The following is a 17,587-nucleotide window of genomic DNA, read 5'->3' on the forward strand; positions in this document are numbered from 1 at the left end:
CCGAGGAGCAAGCGTCTTTTCATTTCACTGCTGCAGTCGGACATTAGCATTGCAAATTTGGATTTCTTTTCACAGGTTTCTTTCTCAACAGCAGGAAAATCCACTTCAGAAAGTAGAATTTCAGCGGTAGCAAGCTCACACTTGCTGTTGCCTAAAAAAGAGAAGGAGAAAAGCAGAGACAGAGACAAGGAGAAGGACAGAGACAAGGGGAGGGACCCGAAGCAGGTGACCGCACCCTCCGGGCGGGCAGGCTGCGCCCCAGCGCCCCTGCAGGCCCTTGTACCAGAGGCTGGGCCTCGAAGGCCGAGGAGCCCTGGTTCCTCTGTCCGCTTTCCTGCCCTGGGAGGTGGGGCGGCCTCAGTGCCCCTGCCCCAGGTGTCAGGAGGCTGACACGGGAGGGTCTGGCTTCGCCCTGGTGATCAGCTGCTTTCCTGGAGCCCTGGCCGTACAGGGCAGGGCAGCACTTTCTCTGCGTCCCGTGGGGGCCTGTGCATGTCACTTCATCAGCTGGAGGGACTGCCCCAACCCTGGCCATCCTGCCGGACTGGGGCTTCAGGAGACACCCCGCCTCCTTCCCACAGCCCTGCTGAGCTGGGATGTGTGGGTGGGGGTCATGTCCAGGGCACAAGGCTCCGTGTGGCTGTGGGAAGTGGTGTCAGCTGTCATCTGTGGCTTGGGTGTCTCCAGGGAGCCCCACCACACCCATCCCCAGAGGGGCTGCCTGCCCAGGGCTCACGACCTCTATTCCCACGGGGCCCCCTGGGTGTCTGCCTCCAGCTCCACCTCCCAAAGCAGAGCCTGGCTTCTTGCTTTGCAGTTCCAGAGCCCTGCTCCTGGCAAATGCCTCGAAGACTTGCCCTCAAGCCTAGAAGAGTGGGCTTCCTATGCCTGCCCTGAAGAAGTCATATCTGTATTCAGACAGGATCAGAGCGACTTTACCATCAACTCATCAACTATGCAGAAGCCGGTGAGTGGACTCAGCGCCTCTCCCCCAGGCCCGCGTCCCCGCATCCTGCCTGCTGGGCTTTCTGTGGGCCCAGAGGGTGTCGGGCCCCAGGCCCCTCCGCGGGCACCTGTGCTGCATGCTCCCCACGCAGACCACACCCCTGCGCCTGTGGTCCAGCTGCACACCAGGGCGTCTGGTGCTGCTGAGTGCTCCGAGCAGCGGAAGGGTCTTCCCCACAGCTCCGGAGGCACGGGTTCAAAACTTGGGCTGCCGTCAAGGGCTCTGCAGGCCGCACTGCCCCCTGGCGCCCGGGGGGGTCCTCCCTGCCTCCGCCAGCAGCTGGGCTCCCAAGTGTGTGCCGTGAGGCCCCCCGCTCCGCCTCTGTGCGCACGCGGCTTCTCCTCTGTGTCTGTCTCATCTCCCAGATAATTTTGGTAATTTGTCCATAGGTTCTTTGGATTTTATGTGTGTATGCAAAACCTGCATTTCATTTGCAAACGTCTTCCCTAATTTGGCATTGTTACACTGTTCCCTCGCCTCATCTTACTTGCCTGGTTGCCTCCAGCTCAATACCACAGGTGGCGAGGCCTCCTGGTCTTAGCAAGACTCCGTGTGACTGATGCTGTTGGAGGTTCATAGATGTTCTTCACTGGTTAAGCGAGTTCCTTTATTTCTATTTGCTAAGAGTTTTAAGCTTAAACAGCTATGAAAGTGAAAGTCATTCAGTTGTGTCCGATTCTTTGCGACTCCATGGTCTATACAGTCCATGGAATTCTCCAGGCAGGCCAGAATACTGGAGTGGGTAGCCTTTCCCTTCTCCAGGGGATCTTCCCAACCCAGGGATCTAATCCAGGTCTCCTGCATTGCAGGCGGATTCTTCACCAGCTGAGCCACAAGGGAAGCCCCACAAACAGCTATAGATTCTTATCAAATATTTTTCTCCATCTATTCAAATGATAATTTTTTTCTCTTTCATTCCTTCAACTTGGTTGAGATGTATTACTCATTTCATTTATCATCAGGTTCAACAGGCTAATGTTTTGTTTGGGGTGTTTGTCTCCACGTTGATGAGAAAAGTTGGTGTTCAGTTTTCCTTTCATACCACATGCTTGTCAGGATGGGGTGAGAAGTTACACGGGCTCCAAACTGTTTTCTGCTCCCAATGCTTCTGACCCGAGGCACATGGGTTTCCACACAGCAGCCAGTGCCCAGCGCCCCCGGGGACACCAGCTAGGGGACCACCTCACTGAACTTGGCTCTGACACTTAACCGCCGGGTCAGTGTGGCCCCAAAGGATCAGAGCTCCCTCGAGGCCTGCCCCAGCAGACCCCCGTCATGAGCATCAGGTCCCCAGGCCACCACATGTCTCTCCAGTGTGGCCACCATTTGGGGTCCCGGGCTCCTCCCCAAGTTTGATATTTGCTACGCCGGCCCCCAGACTTGGGTAAACTTGACTTAGCAGATATACTGGTCTGCTATAAAGAATGTTGTAATGGATACAAACAGCCCGATGAGGAGGTCTGCAGGGCAGGTCTGGAGGGTCCCAAACTCGGAGATGAGGAGGTCTGCAGGGCAGGTCTGGAGGGTCCCAAACTCGGGAGTGTGTCTGTCCCCAAGGAGCTGGGGGCCAGCATGCCCCTCCCTCCTGGCAGGTGGACGTGCTTACCAGCCCAGAAGCTCTCCAAGCCCGTCCCGTAGGGGGATCACGTAGGTTCCAGGACAGGGCACGACCAGTCCTCTCGTGGGCTCTTGGTCCCTAACTTAACCTCCAGCCACTCCCCTCCCCAGGTATCGGGGGATGGGCCGAGGGTCTCACTGTCCTGCCGTGTGGTTGGTTCCTCTGGCCGCCAGCCTGCCTCCTGAAGGTCTACAGGGACGGCCAGGAGTCCCCTCGTGGGTGTGAACTCGGGTGGGGTGAGAGGGTTCTGGGTGCTCAGTGCTGGAACCAGGAGCAAGACCAGATGCACGTGTCATATTTTCTTACAGCATCACACTGACCTTTCAGTCAGTTCCAAAGTGTTCCTTTTTTAAGCTCTTCTTGAGAAGAATTTGTATAAAATTAGCTATTATTTCTTCCTTAATTGTTTGGAAGAATTCCCTGGTGAAGACTTCCGGGCCTAGACCTATTTGTGAAGATATTAAATTATGGATCCACTTTATTTAATAGTTACAGAACACTTTCGATTTTTAAATTTCTCTTTTGTAGTAATTTTGGTGGGTTGTATTTTTCTAGGAGGCTTCCAGTGAATATAAAATATAAGATTTACTGGCATAATGTTGTTCTTAATATCCTGTTATTATCTTTCTAGTGTCTGTTAAGTCTATAAATATTGCTGTCTCCCTCCACCCCCTTTCTTGAGCGGCCTCATCAGGAATATCAATTATTGGCCCCTCAAAAAACCACGTGCTTCCCAGGCCACCCAAACACCACTGGGCTTGAATGTGACAGGGCTGTTTTACTTCATTGCCCTTAAGGCTTCAGTGGGCCCTCAACTCCACCCAACAGAGGAAAGTCAGAGGTGCTGCGCAGGCTTTCCGCCGCCTCGGCGTCAGCCGACGCCCCGGCTCACAGCCCCGACATGCTGGGTTCACGCATCTGACACCCTCCTTCTTGCGTGTCGTGGCCCTGGCGTTTTTTCTGAGTTGTTCACTCCTCAGTGCTTTAAGTGGATTTTTTAAATCGTTCATTCATATTTTTTAATTTTCCACTGAAGAATAATTGCTTTATCAAACCTAGTCCAACGTTGTAAGAAGTTTTAAAGCAGTTGGTGGGTACATAAAGAAAACAAAGCCTCTAATTTGAATGAAAGCAGGTAGATTATTCTCGTGAGGATCTTCAACTGTGCTTGTGCTAAAAAGTCTAGGAAATTGCACACGAGGAGATGAAAGCTAATGACGAAGCAGAGGCGGCAGAGAACAAGTCAGTGGCTCCCTCAACAGGCAGGAGTCCAACAGCCTGTGTGCGTGGCCCCTCGAAGGACAGAGTTCCTAGGGGAGGCCCTGTGAGCCGGGACCTAATCCTCCGCAGCCTTTGACCTCGCGTGTTGCTGTTTTGACGCAGACGTACAGTCTGTACTATCTGGACCACCTGGTGGAGGCCCTGCAGAAGATGTTCCTTCACGAGCTCGCAGTCCCGGTCCTGCAGCTGGGGGTGCTCATCGCAGCCTCCGTGGTTGAAAGCAAGAGCCTCAAGGATCTCTACCACCTGCGGTGGGTGCTCCTGCTGTATTTCAGGGAAGCTGGGAGACGTTTACATGGCTAAAGTGGACATTTGCCCAAAGCAACTAGAGACAAATCAGATCTTAAAACATTAATTCTGTGGTTGACTATTTATATAAATAATAAAGTCTCTAAGATTTGTAAAGCGGAATACATCAAAATACTTAAACATAAAAATATTTTTAATTTTAAAGTTTCTACCTGGTTTTTAAGAGAGTATCATTATTTCAAGGAAATACACGCTGAAGTAGGAGAAGCAGAATAAAGGAGCATTGTGTCCACTCTCAAATAGGTCAGGAAAAAAATTACATATATATATAAATTTTATATAATCACACACACATAATTTTATATATTTACACACACTCCTAAGCTATATATAAAATTTATATATAAAGTAATTTATATATATATTAGTATAACTTTTATATTATTGTATATGTAGATAGAGAACCTGGACAATGAAGGGTGTTCAGTAATTCTTTGTAGTGTTTGTGTAACTTTTCTGGAAGCTTCAAATCATTTCAAAATAAGAGTGTTTCGCACAAAAGTCAGAGCAGAGCTCGTTGGCTTGCAGTTGTGATGGGGTCAGAGCCCCACCAGGCCTTGTCTCCATCTCTGGAGGTGACCCTGAGACCCCGAGACTATAAATGTGTTGAGAAATCTGATGACGGCATCTGTTATTTTCCTCTAGTAACTTGGCTTAGCTTTAAAGATTATTGAAAACATCCTCAAATTATCTGTTCTTTTTCCGTTTGCCAATCTGTGTCAAGCCTCCTGAGCCCAGGGCAGCCTGACTCAGGGCTGACGCTCCTCTCACCCCCAGACTTGCCTTGGCTTGTTCCGACTTGAGGTTGAGGGAGGCAGCCACGTACCACGAGGAGGTGGTGGGGCAGGCCTACATCTGTGACGTGGAGCAGGCCAGGTGAGACGCTGCGGCTGTGCGGACCCCCTCTCCACTGCGGCAGGGCCCCCTGCTCTGACACCCCCGTGTGTGCCCCCCACTGTGGCATGGACCCCTGCTGTGGTGCCCTCCTCCCGGGCCCCCCATGTGGCACAGACCCCCCTGCTGCAGCACTGACCCCCCCGCCCTCTGCCTGGGCTCAATGCCGGCCCTGCTCTCAGCTGCATCTCCTGGGGCCTGGGGACCCATCTCCCACCGCAGGATGTTGGGGGCATCCTGGGCCCAGGGGCAGGTCATTACTCAGTGGCCCTCCTGCATCCCATGTCCATGTACAGGGCTGTGTGCGGTAGACGAGGGGCAGGTGCACAGGTCTGGGTGGGGCGGAGCTGAGGGAGGTGGTGTCCCGGGCACACGGGGAAGGTAGGGCCCCCAGGAGGCAGGAGCTGGCGGGACTCTGCGGTTGGTGCCCAGCAAGGAAGGAGGGCCTGCCTTGTGGATGGGCTGGAGTTCTGGCTGGAGAAAGCCTGAGATTCGTGTTAAACACCCAGGTTGGGATGTCAAATTAGTAGCTGGTTCATGAGCCTACAGTGTGGGAGAGAGAATGGGCTACATGTGGAAAAGGGGAGTCGTCTGTGCTGCTAAACGAGGGGAATTTAAAAAGAACTTTGTAAACACATGAGTGGATAGTTGCTTGTTGTGGCTTTTTATTTTGTATTTCTTTGGTTACTAATGAAGTTGAACATTCTCAGGTGCTCTGGCCGTTGCGTTTCTTCTTTGGCATAATGACGCTTGTTTTACTTATATTAGCTGCAGAAAAGAAATTGCCTTGAAAAAGGAGAAGAATAAGGAACCTCTATTAGAAGAAAATCTGCCAACACTGAATGAGCCCCCCACTTCGGCCCCGCAGGCGGAGACGAAGCCCCTCGTAGCAAAGGATAAGGTAGCCTTGCTCTGCAGAAGCTGCTTGGCCCCTGGCCCAGCTCCAGCCACTCTGCTTGGACCTATCCTAGTGGCTGAGACCTCCTGATCCTTGTGCCGGCTCCTGGGAAATCCAGGGACTGGCGGGGCGTGTCCCTGCCCCTCCGGCCCTCAGGGAAGACGGCAGGGTCTGAGCTGTGGTTCAGAGAGGACAGGCTGGGGGTGGCCGGTGAGGGGTGGGAGCTCCCACATCAACGGGTAGGGAAGGGCGGTCCCTCGCAGCAGGCGCAGAGCAGCTGGGACGTCTGAGCGCCCCCCGCCCTCCCCGCGCGCGGTGGGCTTGCCTGTAAAGGAAGTGACCGTCCCACGTGTGCTCCAAGGGCACTGGTCACCATGGCAGTGCCGTCCCTGGGGCTCCCTTTGTGGTGGGCAGTGCCGGGACCCCAGGGTGTGCAGAGTCCCCTGCACCTGGCGCTACTCAGTGGCCTGGCCAGGAGCAGGGACAGGCGTCCCGAGAGGACAGCCTGGCCACGGGCCCCAGAGCAGGGACTGGGCTCGGGCGTGCGGGGCCGGGGTCAGCCACGCCAACGGTGCCCGCCCTGCACCCACGCGGCCCCTCTGGGCCTGCGCATCTTACAGATCCTGAAGGTAAACGAAGAGACTGGCAGGGGCCTGGACGGAACATCCTTCCCGCTGCTGTGGACCCTCAAGGCCGAAGTCCTGCTGGCGATGGACCTGTACCAGCCTGCGCGGCTGCTGCTGTCAGAGGCGTACCTGGCCTTCCAGGTGAGGCCACACCTGCCGGGCCCACCGCACCTGTGGGGGCTCCTCCCCCAGAAGCAGCCCCCCAGGCCCCTGCTAGGATGGAGGCAGGGACCTTCTGTGCTGAAGACTGTTCTGGAGCCTCCATCTGACTGTGGAGGTCTGTCCACGTGCTCTGTCTGTCTGCTCCTCTGGCTTCATTACGGCCCGTTTCCTGTAACTGCGGCGGGTCTGTGCTGCGGGCTGTCTTCCTCCTGGGCTGCGGGGCCGCGTGTGTTTCTGAGCAGGCCCCTCACGGTGCGTGTGACGATGGGGCCCTCGAGAGGCCGAGGGCTTCGGTTTGCTCTCAGAGGCAGATGGTGTCCCGGGCCCCAGCCTGCTCCGGAGCTCTGTCTTGCTCCTCTGTGTGGGCCCTGCAGGCGTCTGTGGCGCTCGGAGGTCTCCTGGAAGCCTGGGTTTCGCCAGGTCCCCTCGGAAAGGCTCACTGCAGTGTGGACGCTCAGCCTTCGGCTCAGCCTCCCAGGCCCCTGCTGTCCGCTGGCTTTCCTGAGGCAGCTCGGCCGCTCCCCCGGGAGGGACCTCCTGTGTCAGCTCCTGGATGCCTCGGCTCCTGCCTCCTCTCCCCAGGCGGACTGAGACCCTCTTCCTGGGCTCCATCCCCATGAGGATGGTGCCCTGGGAAGGCGCAGCACAGAGCAGAGCCACCCCATGTGTCCCTCCCTCCCCAAGGGGGCAGCTGGGCTGCAGTGTCAGCGACTCCCGGGGCCCCCGACGGGCGGCTCCGTCTCCGTGCGGCATTCAGGATTGTTCCCTGGGAGGGGGAGCCAAGGTTGCAGAACTGTTTGAGTTGGCCCTTGCTTTGGAACAGAACCCTCGAGAGAGAAACATCTGTAGCTCTCTGTCTCAGGCCAGGGGGACAGTGTGGCAGGGGGAGGGACTGACACGGCCATGCAACTGGTGGAGGGGAGCAGCCAGGACGGGCCCTGGGGACGCGGGGGGACCTGGAGGGGGTGCAGGAGGTTGAGGAGGCGGGGCTGCGAGCCGGCACCCACGGGCCCCGGGCACCGCGACCCCGTCTCCTGGCCTGCGCCTGAGCATCCGGGACCTTCCCAGTCAGCCTCCCTCAGACCCATGAAAGGGTGCTCCACGCACTGTCCACACCTCCACCCGGCGGCCGCCCGGCCCTCCTGCTGCTGGAGGGGCTGCTTGGACTCTGCGGAGCATGTCTTAACACGCACAGGCATTGAGCTCAGCGCTGGGGCCCTTGTCCTGCAGGCTCCTCCCTGGGCAGGCACCCGGATGGGGCCTTCGCTCCGTCTCTGCGTCTCCCTGGCTGCGTCTCTCTCCCACCTCGATTTCCCGCCTCTCTCTCTCTCTCTTTGCCTCTCTGCCTCCGTCTCTGTATGTGTCTCTGTCTGTCTCTCTCGCCCACTTCCCCACCCCATCCTCCGTCCACACGCACCTCCTTTGCAGGAGCTGGGCGATCCTCTCGCACAGTCCAGATGCATGCACTTGCTGGCACAGCTCGCCAACAAGGAGAAGAAGTACGGGCAGGCTCGGCGGATGGTGGAGCAGGCCCAGCGCCTGGGAGGGAGTGAGGAGTTCTGGTACCAGTCCACCCTGACCCTGGCGGACACGCTCCTGTCTGCAGAGGGCGAGAGGAGAGAGACCCTGGTGAGGGGCTGCTGTGTGCGGGGCGGGGGTCTGCGGGTGGAGGGTGGCAGGGCCACGGTGACTCCGCCGGGCCTGCCCCAGGTCTGCAAGCTCTTCCAGAAACTCATAGACACCTTCAACGTGCTCAAGAAGGAGAGACCAAACCGAATGCCCGTATTGGAATTCATGACCACAGACCTGGAGGCCAGGTAACTTTCTGTGAGGAAGAATGTTAATCACCATGAAAGTTGTGGTGTACTTCTTTCCACTATTAACTCTAAGTCATATTTCGAGCCTGTGAAGTTCAGAGACTCTCAGGACAAGGCCCTGTGTCCGCAGCTGCCTCCCGCACCCCTTCCTTGGCAGCCAGCCTCTCTCTTGGGACCAGGCGGGCTGGTGGCTTGTTTGTCCCTGGACTCTCAGCTCCTCAGAGGTGGCTCGATGTCCAGGAAGCCTCTAAGACTGGGGAAGGTCCGGCCACTCCGCTCCCTACAGTTGGTGTGGGGCGCCCCAGGTGGTCAGCCTCCTCCCGGGGTCTGTCGGTCTGCCTGCCGCTCTCCCCTCCAGTTTTTGGCCCGAGCATCTGGCCCATGGACACAGCATCAAGCTCTCTGCAGACGCCCAAGGGGTAGGAGGCCGCAGGACAGCCTCCAGGCAGGAACGTCCACGCTCAGACGAGCAGTCTGTCCCTGGGCCGTCGTCCTGGTTGGTCACTGGTCTTCTGGAAAGCAGCCTCCCATGGCCTCAGCTCCAGCTGCACGGGCCTCTTTCTGGGAACGTGCAGAGCCGGCCGAGGTCTGTCCGTCAAGTCAGACTTGCAGGTCCTGCCTTCACAGAGCAGCTTCTGCTTCACGACCAGAGCGCCGCAGCTTTCGCCTGATTGGGGTTTTCTTTACTCCCTTGCTCTCTGTTGACCTCTTCCTGTGCTGGGAGAGGGCTCCTCATGGCTGTTCTGTCCCCACCTCTGGGGGCGCCCCGGTCCCGCCCCAGCAGATGCACCTGGACCCCCAGCTGCAGGTTTGACCTGTGAACAGGCTGCATTTCCACCTGGTTTTCTGTTCTTCCCCAGAGTTCTTTAAGAGAGGGATTTTGAATTTTCAGAGGGATGTAGAGTGCCTGGGGTGGGGAGAGGTTAGTTTCTAACTTTGTGGCATTGTCACCAACGGGCATGGCTTGTGGTGTGGAGAGAAGTGTGCTGTCACGAAGGTGCCCCTCTGGTTTCCCAGAGCCAAGCTGGTGGTGGGTGGCTGGCGGCCCTGCCCGTCAGTCGCAGCGATGCCCCGCCCCTGCCCTCGCAGGTGTGTGCACCTCCAGATCAGAGCTGTCCGGGAGCAGCTGGACAGAGACCCCCTGGAGAACTTGTTTCTGATGCTGGAAATAGATAACCGCTTGCTGGAGGTCGAGGAGAAGTTTGCCAGCATCGGCCATGAGGAGAAGTGCGTGGACATTCAGCTGGAGCGGGCCCGCGTGAAGAGGTGGGGGAACCCCTGTGCTCCCTGCCCCGGGGAAGCGGGCAGATGCAGCCTCCCGCCCAGCCCAGGGCACGCGAGCGTCGCTCCACACCTCGCTCAGGCGTGGACACGCACACCTTTTCACACTCAACCGCACAGGTGTCACCTCAGAGGCCAGGAGCTGCCCACCCCCAGCAGTGCCGTCACCTCCCCTGACCGCTCCCATCATCTGCCCATCCCCACCCCCCCGCCTACCCAGGGCCACCCCACCGAGGGGTCCATGCAGGGGTTCAAAACACAGCCAGCAAACCAAAGGCCGGGCGTTACAAGTAGCCTTTATGAGGGAAAAGCCACGCGCCACCTGGGAGCCCCCAGCTAGCAGCTGTGGTCGCCGAAGCCGCTGGGGTCCTTGCAGGGCTTGGGGACACTCAGACACGGGCAGGGAAGGGAGGGGCCCGCCCGGCCCCCGCACGGCAGTGCTGCCGCAGCGCCTGCACACCAGCTCCAGACTGCATGCGCGGTCCTCCATCTCTCTTCCAGATAGACTGAGAGGATCCTTCCAGGTAAAACACCTAATTATAAGATTTAGAGTACTAATGAAATATACATCATAATTACATGAAAATTGCATGCTACACATGTCTAGTGCTGACCATATGACACTTTGACGGTTTTGTTCTAAAGGCCACTCTTCTTCTGATAAAGGTTGTGTGCCCAAAGTGAGAAATACGAAGAGCAGAGAACTGCACGGTACTTGGAAGCATATGACCTGGCCCAGAGAGCCGTGGCTGGAGCGGTGGACCTGTTTCTCAGTGTCCAGAGCTTACTGTCCCTTCATGACGTAAGGACATTATGTGAATTTTACCTCAATTTTAAAAAATCCCAGTTAAAAAAAAAAGTGTTGTGATTAAAAAAAAAAAAAGTCCCAGAAAGCTACAGGAGAGATGACCAAATATTTGGAAAGTAAATAGCATACAGCAGAATAACTGTGGGCCAGAGTAAAAATCAGAAGGGAAACTATTTTGAACTACAGTATGTGTGTGGTGGGGGGTGGCACATATCAAAATGTGTAAGAGATCTCTAATGCAACACTTAGGGGAGCTTTTGTAGCACCAAATACTTGTGTGAGAAGAGAAAAAAACCCTAAATCACTTACCTCAACATGAAAGTAGAAAGAGCAAATCAAACTCAAAATAAGTAGAAGAAAAGAAATTGAAGACCACAGTGGAAACCAATGAGATAGAGAACTGAAAACTGGGAAAGCCAACAAAGCCAAATGCTGTTTCTTTAAGGAGATCAATAAACTGATAAACTTCTAGTCAGACTGATTAAAAAGAGAGAAAGAATATAAATTACCAATATCAGAAATAAGAGATATAACATCACTGTAGACTCCACATGTTGAAAATATAATAAGGGAATATCATGAACAACTTTACGCCGTATGTTTGACAATGGAGATGAAATGGAAAATCCCTTGGAAGACACAAACGACCACAGCTCAGTCATAAAAAGATAGATAATGTGAGTAGCCCTCAATTTATTAAATAAATTGAATTTGTAGTTAAAAGTTTTTCCATGAAGAAACTGTCAGACCCATATGAATTTACTAGGGAATACCAGCAAGCATTTAAGGGAAAAAACAATGCCAGTTCTGTATAGATTGTTTGGGAAAACTGAAAAGGAGGGAATACATCCCAATTCTTCTGTAGGGCTGGTGTCAGTGTGATACCAAAACAAGATAAAGATACTAAGAAAAACCCTATAGACAGTTCTTCATGATCATAGGTGTAAAAAATCTAAACAAAATATGGGAAATTAAATCCAACAGTGTGTAAAAAGGATAATATTCCAGGTTGATCCCAGGACTTGTGTAACATTCAAAAGTCAATCAATTTGGTTCACCAGATATTTTTAAAAATTAAACATTATTGGACTTCCCTGGTGGTATAGTAGATGAGAATCCACCCACCAACGCAGGGGATAGGGGGTTGATCCCTGGTCTAGGAAGACTCCACCCGCCGTGGAGCAGCTAAACCCGCGTGCCGCAGCTCCTGGCCCGCGTGCTGCGACGTTCACGCGCCTAGAGCCTCTGCGGTAAGAGAAGCCCACAGAACTAGTCAGCAAGCCCAGCTCGCCGCAACTAGAGGAAGCCTGTGTGCAGTGACAGAAGACCCAGCGCAACCAGAAAGAAAACAGTTAGAAGAAGAAAGCATGTAACAAGATCCAGCATCCATTCCTCTTAGCAAACTGTTAACGGAAGTGATCTTCCTCAGTCTGACTGAGGGCATCACATGTTGGCAGACTGAATGCTTTTTCCTTAAGATGAGGACTAAGATAGCAATGTGTCCTCCACCAGTTTGATCCAGAATGCTATTAGAGTTTTAGCCAGTTCAATAAGGCAAGACAAAGAAACTAAAGCATTCAGATTAGAAACGGACACGCAAAACTGTCTTCGTTCACAGATAATGTGGTTGTCTGTGTAGAAAACCTTGTGCAATCTACAGAAAAGTACAGCTGCTAGTGCTAAGGAGTGAGCTTAATAAGGTTGCACGATGCAAGAACAGTACACAAACACTAATTGTACATCTCCATACGCCAATAACGATCAATGTATATTAAATATAACCACATACATATGAAATTGTCATACGATTGTTCTCCTAATCTATGTTATTCGGAGAAGGCGATGGCACCCCACTCCAGTACTCTTGCCTGGAAAACCCCATGGACGGAGGAGCCTGGTAGGCTGCAGTCCATGGGGTCGCTAAGAGTCGGACACGACTGAGCGACTTCACTTTCACTTTCATATGAAATTTGACCCAGAAAGTGAAAACTCATACCCTGAGAACCACAAAACATTGCTAGAAAAATTAAACAATACCTAAATAAATGGAAAGGTATATTAAGTTCATGGCTCAGGAGACTTGATGTTATTAAGATGTCAATTCTCCCCCTAAATTATCTACAATACTAATCAAGATTCTGCAGGGTTTTTTAAAATAGAAATTGACAAAGTGACTTTTAAATCTATGTGGAATTTAAAAGGCCTAACAAAAGCCAACACAACTTTGAAAAAGAACAAAGTTGGAGGCCTAACATTACCTGATTTTAAGACTTACTGTAAAGCTATGGGTGAATAATTTAACTCAGATGACCATAATATCTACTACTGTGGGCAAGAATCCCTTAGAAGAAATGGAATAGCCCTCACAGTCAACAAAAGCGTCCGAAATGCAGTACTTGGATGGAATCTCAAAGATGACAGAATAATCTCTATTCGTTTCCAAGGCAAACCATTCAAGTATCACAGTGATCCAAGTCTATGCCCCGACCAGTAATGCTGAAGAAGCTGAAGTTGAACAGTTCTATGAAGACTTACAAGACCTTCTAGAACTAACACCCCAAAAAGTTGTCCTTTTCATTATAGGGGATTGGAATGTAAAGTAGGAAGTCAAGAAATATCTGGAGTAACAGGCAAATTTGGCCTTGGAGTACAGAATGAAGCAGGGCAAAGGCTAATAGAGTTTTGCCAAGAAAATGCACTGGTCATAGCAAACAACCTCTTCCAACAACATAAGAGAAGATTCTACACATGGACATCACCAGATGGTCGACACCAAAATCAGATTGATTATATTCTTTGCAGCCAAAGATGGTGAAGCTCTATACAGTCAGCAAAAACAAGACCAGGAGCTGACTGTGGCTCAGATCATGAGCTCCTTATTGCCAAATTCAGAGTTAAGTTGAAGAAAGTAGGGAAAACCACTAGACCATTCAGGTATGACCTAAATCAAACCCCTTACGATTATACAGTGCAAGTGACAAGTAGACTCAAGGGATTAGACTTGATAGAGGGCCTGAAGAACTATGGACGGAGGAGGTTCATGACATTGTACAGGAGGCAGGGATCAAGACCATCCCCAAGAAAAAGAAATGCAAAAAGGCAAAATGGTTGTCTGAGGAGACGTTAAAATAGTTGTGAAAAGAAGAGAAGTGAAAGGCAAAGAAGAAAAGGAAAAATATACTAATCTGAATGCAGAGTTCCAAAGAATAGAGAGAGATAAGAAAGACTTCCTCAGTGATCAATGCAAAGAAATAGAGGAAAACAGTAGAATGGGAAAGACTAGAGATCTTTTCAAGAAAATTAGAGATACCAAGGGAACATTTCATGCCAACATGGGCACAATAAAGGACAGAAATGGTATGGACCTAACAGAAGCAGAAGATATTAAGAAGAGGTGGCAAGAATACACAGAAGAACTGTACAAAAGAAGATCTTCATGACCCAGATAACCACGATGGTGTGATCACTCACCTAGAGCCAGACATGCTGGAATGTGAAGTCTAGTGGGCCTTAGGAAGCATCACTACAAACAAAACTAGTGGAGGTGATGGAATTCCAGTTGAACTATTTCAAATCCTAAAAGATGATGCTGTGAAAGGGCTGCACTCAATATGCCAGCAAATTTGTAAAACTCAGCAGTGGCCACAGGACTGGAAAAGGTCAGTTTTCATTCCAATCCCAGAGAAAGGCAATACCAAAGAATGCTCAAACTACCACACAATTGCACTCATCTCACACGCTAGTAAAGTAATGCTCAAAATTCTCCAAGCCAGGTTTCAACAATACATGAACCGTGAACTTCCAGATGTTCAATCTGGATTTAGAAAAAGCAGAGGAACCAGAGATCAAATTGCCAACATCATTAAAAAAGCAAGAGAGTTCCAGAAAAAACGTTTACTTCTGCATTATTGACTCTGCCAAAGCCTTTGACCATGTGGATCACAACAAACTATGGAAAATTCGGAAAGAGATGGGAATAACAGACCACCTGATCTGGCTCTTGAGAAACCTGTATGCAGGTCAGGAAGCAACAGTTAGAACTGGACATGGGATACCAGACTGGTCCCAAATAGTGAAAGGAGTAATGTCAAGGCTGTATATTGTCACCCTGCTTATTTAACTTATATGCAGAGTAGTACATCATGAGAAACGCTGGGCTGGATGAAGCACAAGCTGGAATCAAGATTGTCAGGAGAAATGTCAATAACTTCACATATGCAGATGACACCACCCTATGGCACAAAGCGAAGAAGAACTAAAGAACCTCTCGATGAAAGTGAAAGAGGAAGGTGAAAGAGTTGGCTTAAAGCTCAACATTCAGAAAACTAAGATCATGGCATCTGGTCCCATCACTTCATGGCAAATAGATGGGGAAACAGTGGAAACAGTGTCAGACTTTACTTTTTTGGGCTCCAAAATCACTGCAAATGGTGACTGCAGCCATGAAATTAAAAGACGCTTACTCCTTGGAAGGAAAGTTATGTCCAACCTAGATAGCATATTCAAAAGCAGAGACATTACTTTGCTAACAAAGGTCCGTCTAGTCAAGGCTATGGTTTTTCCTGTGGTCATGTATGGATGTGAGAGTTGGACTGTGAAGAAGGCTGAGCGCCGAAGAATTGATGCTTTTGAACTGTGGTGTTGGAGAAGACTCCTGAGAGTCCCTTGACTGCAAGGAGATCCAACCAGTCCATTCTGAAGGAGATCAGCCCTGGGATTTCTTTGGAGGGAATGATGCTGAAGCTGAAACTCCAGTACTTTGGCTACCTCATGCGAAGAGTTCACTCATTGGAAAAGACTCTGATGCTGGGAGGGATTGGGGGCAAGAGGAGAAGGGGACGACAGAGGAGGAGATGGCTGGATGGCATCACTGACTCGATGGATGTGAGTCTGAGTGAACTCCGGGAGTTGGTGATGGACAGGGAGGCCTGGCGTGCTGCGATTCATGGGGTCGCGAAGAGTCAGACACGACTGAGTGACTAAACTGAACTGAGATAGCATATTAAAAAGCAGAGACATTACTTTGCTGACAAAGGTCCGTCTAGTCAAAGCTATGGTTTTTCCAGTAGTCAGGTATAGATGTGAGAGTTGGAGTATAAAGAAAGCTGAGCACCGAAGAACTGATGCTTTTGAAGTGTGTTGGAGAAGACTCTTGAGAGTCCCTTGGACTGCAAGGAGATCCAACCAGTCCATCCTAAAGGAAACCAACTCTGAATATTCGTTGGAAGGACTGATGCTGAAGCTGGAACTCCACTACTTTGGCCACCTGATATGAAGAACCGACTTGTTGGAAAAGACCCTGATGCTGGGAAAGATTGAAGGCGGGAGGAGAAGGGGACGACAGAGGATGAGATGGTTGGATGGCATCACCGACTCAATGGACATGAGTTTGAGTAAACTCCGGGAGTTGGTGATGGACAGGGAGGCCTGGCGTGCTGCAGTCCATGGGGTCGCAAAGAGTCAGACACGTCTGAGTGGCTGAACTAAACCGTAAAGCTATGGGAATCGAGATAGTGTGGCTTTAATGTAAACTTACACATCAGTGGAACATAATAGAGAATGTAAAAATAGACACATGCATACAGAAAGAAAACTGACTTTCAGCAAAGGCGCAAAGAGGGTTCAGTAAGAAGGGCTCACCTTTAAAACAAAGCTGCGGGAGCAACTGGACGTCCATCCCCCAGAATTACCCTTCCATTCATACCTCACACCACGTGTAAAAACCAGCTCAAGACTGGTCACAGGGCTACATGTAAGAGCTGAAACTGTGACACTTTTAGAAGAAAACATAGGAAAACGCCTCTGCAGCCTTAAAGTTTAGCAGATGAGACCAAAGTCTTTCTTACCCATGAGACCAAAATCATAATCCATCAAAAAAAGTTTTATAAATTGGACTCAGCTCTTCAAAAGACACCAGTAAGAAAATGCAAAGACAAGTTGCCAACTGGGAGAAAATATTTACAAATCATTTTCTGACAAAGGTCTTGTATCTAGACTATATTAATGTAAAGAACTTTCAAAATAGACAATAGCAACCCAATAATAACTGGCCAAACATGTGAACAGACCTTTCTTCAAAGAAAATACGTGGATGGTAAATAATCACAAAAGACGGCAAGTTTATTAGTGAGTCAGGGAAAAGCCGCCACACAACTGTTAACACGGCCACGACTTGAAGGAGCAACCACACCAAATGTTATCGGGACGTGAGACACTGGGACAACGCCCTAGGCTGCCGGTGGGGACAGCGTGAGCGACCACTTGGCAACGGTTTGGCGGTTTCGTGAAGAGCGAAGGCGCGCCCCCGTGTGGCCCGGCCACCCCGCTCCGGGGCGTGTGCCCCCACACACGCGTGTGCGAACGCTCACTTCAGCGCTGTTTGCCACAGCCCCAAACTGGGGGTGTGGGAGCAAGCGCGCAGATGGCCTCGGCAGAGTGCAGCTCATCCGTGTGAAGGGACTCACCGCGCCCCGCGCTGCAGTCCGTGGGGTCGCAGCGAGTCTGACACGGCTGAGCGACGGAACAACTCCCAGGATGGACACAGCCTGCAGAGAGCACGTGCTCTGCGGTTCCATTACGTAAAATCAGGAAGAGCCACTGACTGACGGAGCCGGAAGAGAGGCTCGCCTAGGAAGGAGAAGCGGAGGGAGAGGCGGGCGGGGCCTGGCGGTGGGCGTGGCCCGGTGGGCGTGGCGGTGGGCGGGCGCGGGGCGTGGCGGTGAGCTGGGCTCGCCTCGGAGGGAGAAGCGGGCGGGGCCTGGCGGTGGGCGTGGCCTGGTGGGCGTGGCGGTGGGCGGGCGCGGGGCGTGGCGGTGAGCTGGGCTCGCCTCGGAGGGAGAAGCGGAGGGAGAGGCGGGCGGGGGCCCCGGCGGCGGGCGGGGGCCCGG

General features: G+C 52.0%; 1 protein-coding gene and 1 long non-coding RNA gene across 17 annotated transcripts in view; one reads left to right on the forward strand and one right to left on the reverse strand.

Moving 5' to 3' along the window:
- Positions 1 to 17,587, forward strand: part of CFAP46 (cilia and flagella associated protein 46) — a 95,284-nt gene that overhangs the window by 54,480 nt on the left and 23,217 nt on the right. For all 15 annotated transcript variants that reach the window (XM_024986023.2, XM_024986026.2, XM_024986024.2 and 12 more), the window contains 10 exons: positions 76 to 225; positions 818 to 967; positions 4,008 to 4,156; positions 4,992 to 5,090; positions 5,877 to 6,009; positions 6,627 to 6,773; positions 8,223 to 8,423; positions 8,505 to 8,611; positions 9,701 to 9,877; positions 10,559 to 10,694. In XM_024986023.2, the coding sequence (XP_024841791.1) occupies positions 76 to 225; positions 818 to 967; positions 4,008 to 4,156; positions 4,992 to 5,090; positions 5,877 to 6,009; positions 6,627 to 6,773; positions 8,223 to 8,423; positions 8,505 to 8,611; positions 9,701 to 9,877; positions 10,559 to 10,694 (1,449 nt within the window). The remainder of the gene's footprint in view (positions 1 to 75; positions 226 to 817; positions 968 to 4,007; positions 4,157 to 4,991; positions 5,091 to 5,876; positions 6,010 to 6,626; positions 6,774 to 8,222; positions 8,424 to 8,504; positions 8,612 to 9,700; positions 9,878 to 10,558; positions 10,695 to 17,587) is intronic.
- On the reverse strand, positions 5,754 to 17,418 carry LOC112444503 (uncharacterized). 2 transcript variants are annotated; one of them, XR_009493044.1, is made up of 3 exons: positions 17,165 to 17,418; positions 8,212 to 8,394; positions 5,754 to 5,894 (listed from the first exon to the last, which is right to left on the reverse strand). It is a non-coding gene; the product is annotated as an uncharacterized lncRNA (long non-coding RNA). The 2 variants fall into 2 exon arrangements; XR_003032832.2 differs by having other exon boundaries at positions 5,754 to 7,560.

This window comes from Bos taurus, chromosome 26 (genome assembly GCF_002263795.3).
Source record: "Bos taurus isolate L1 Dominette 01449 registration number 42190680 breed Hereford chromosome 26, ARS-UCD2.0, whole genome shotgun sequence".
Taxonomy (NCBI): domain Eukaryota; kingdom Metazoa; phylum Chordata; class Mammalia; order Artiodactyla; family Bovidae; genus Bos; species Bos taurus.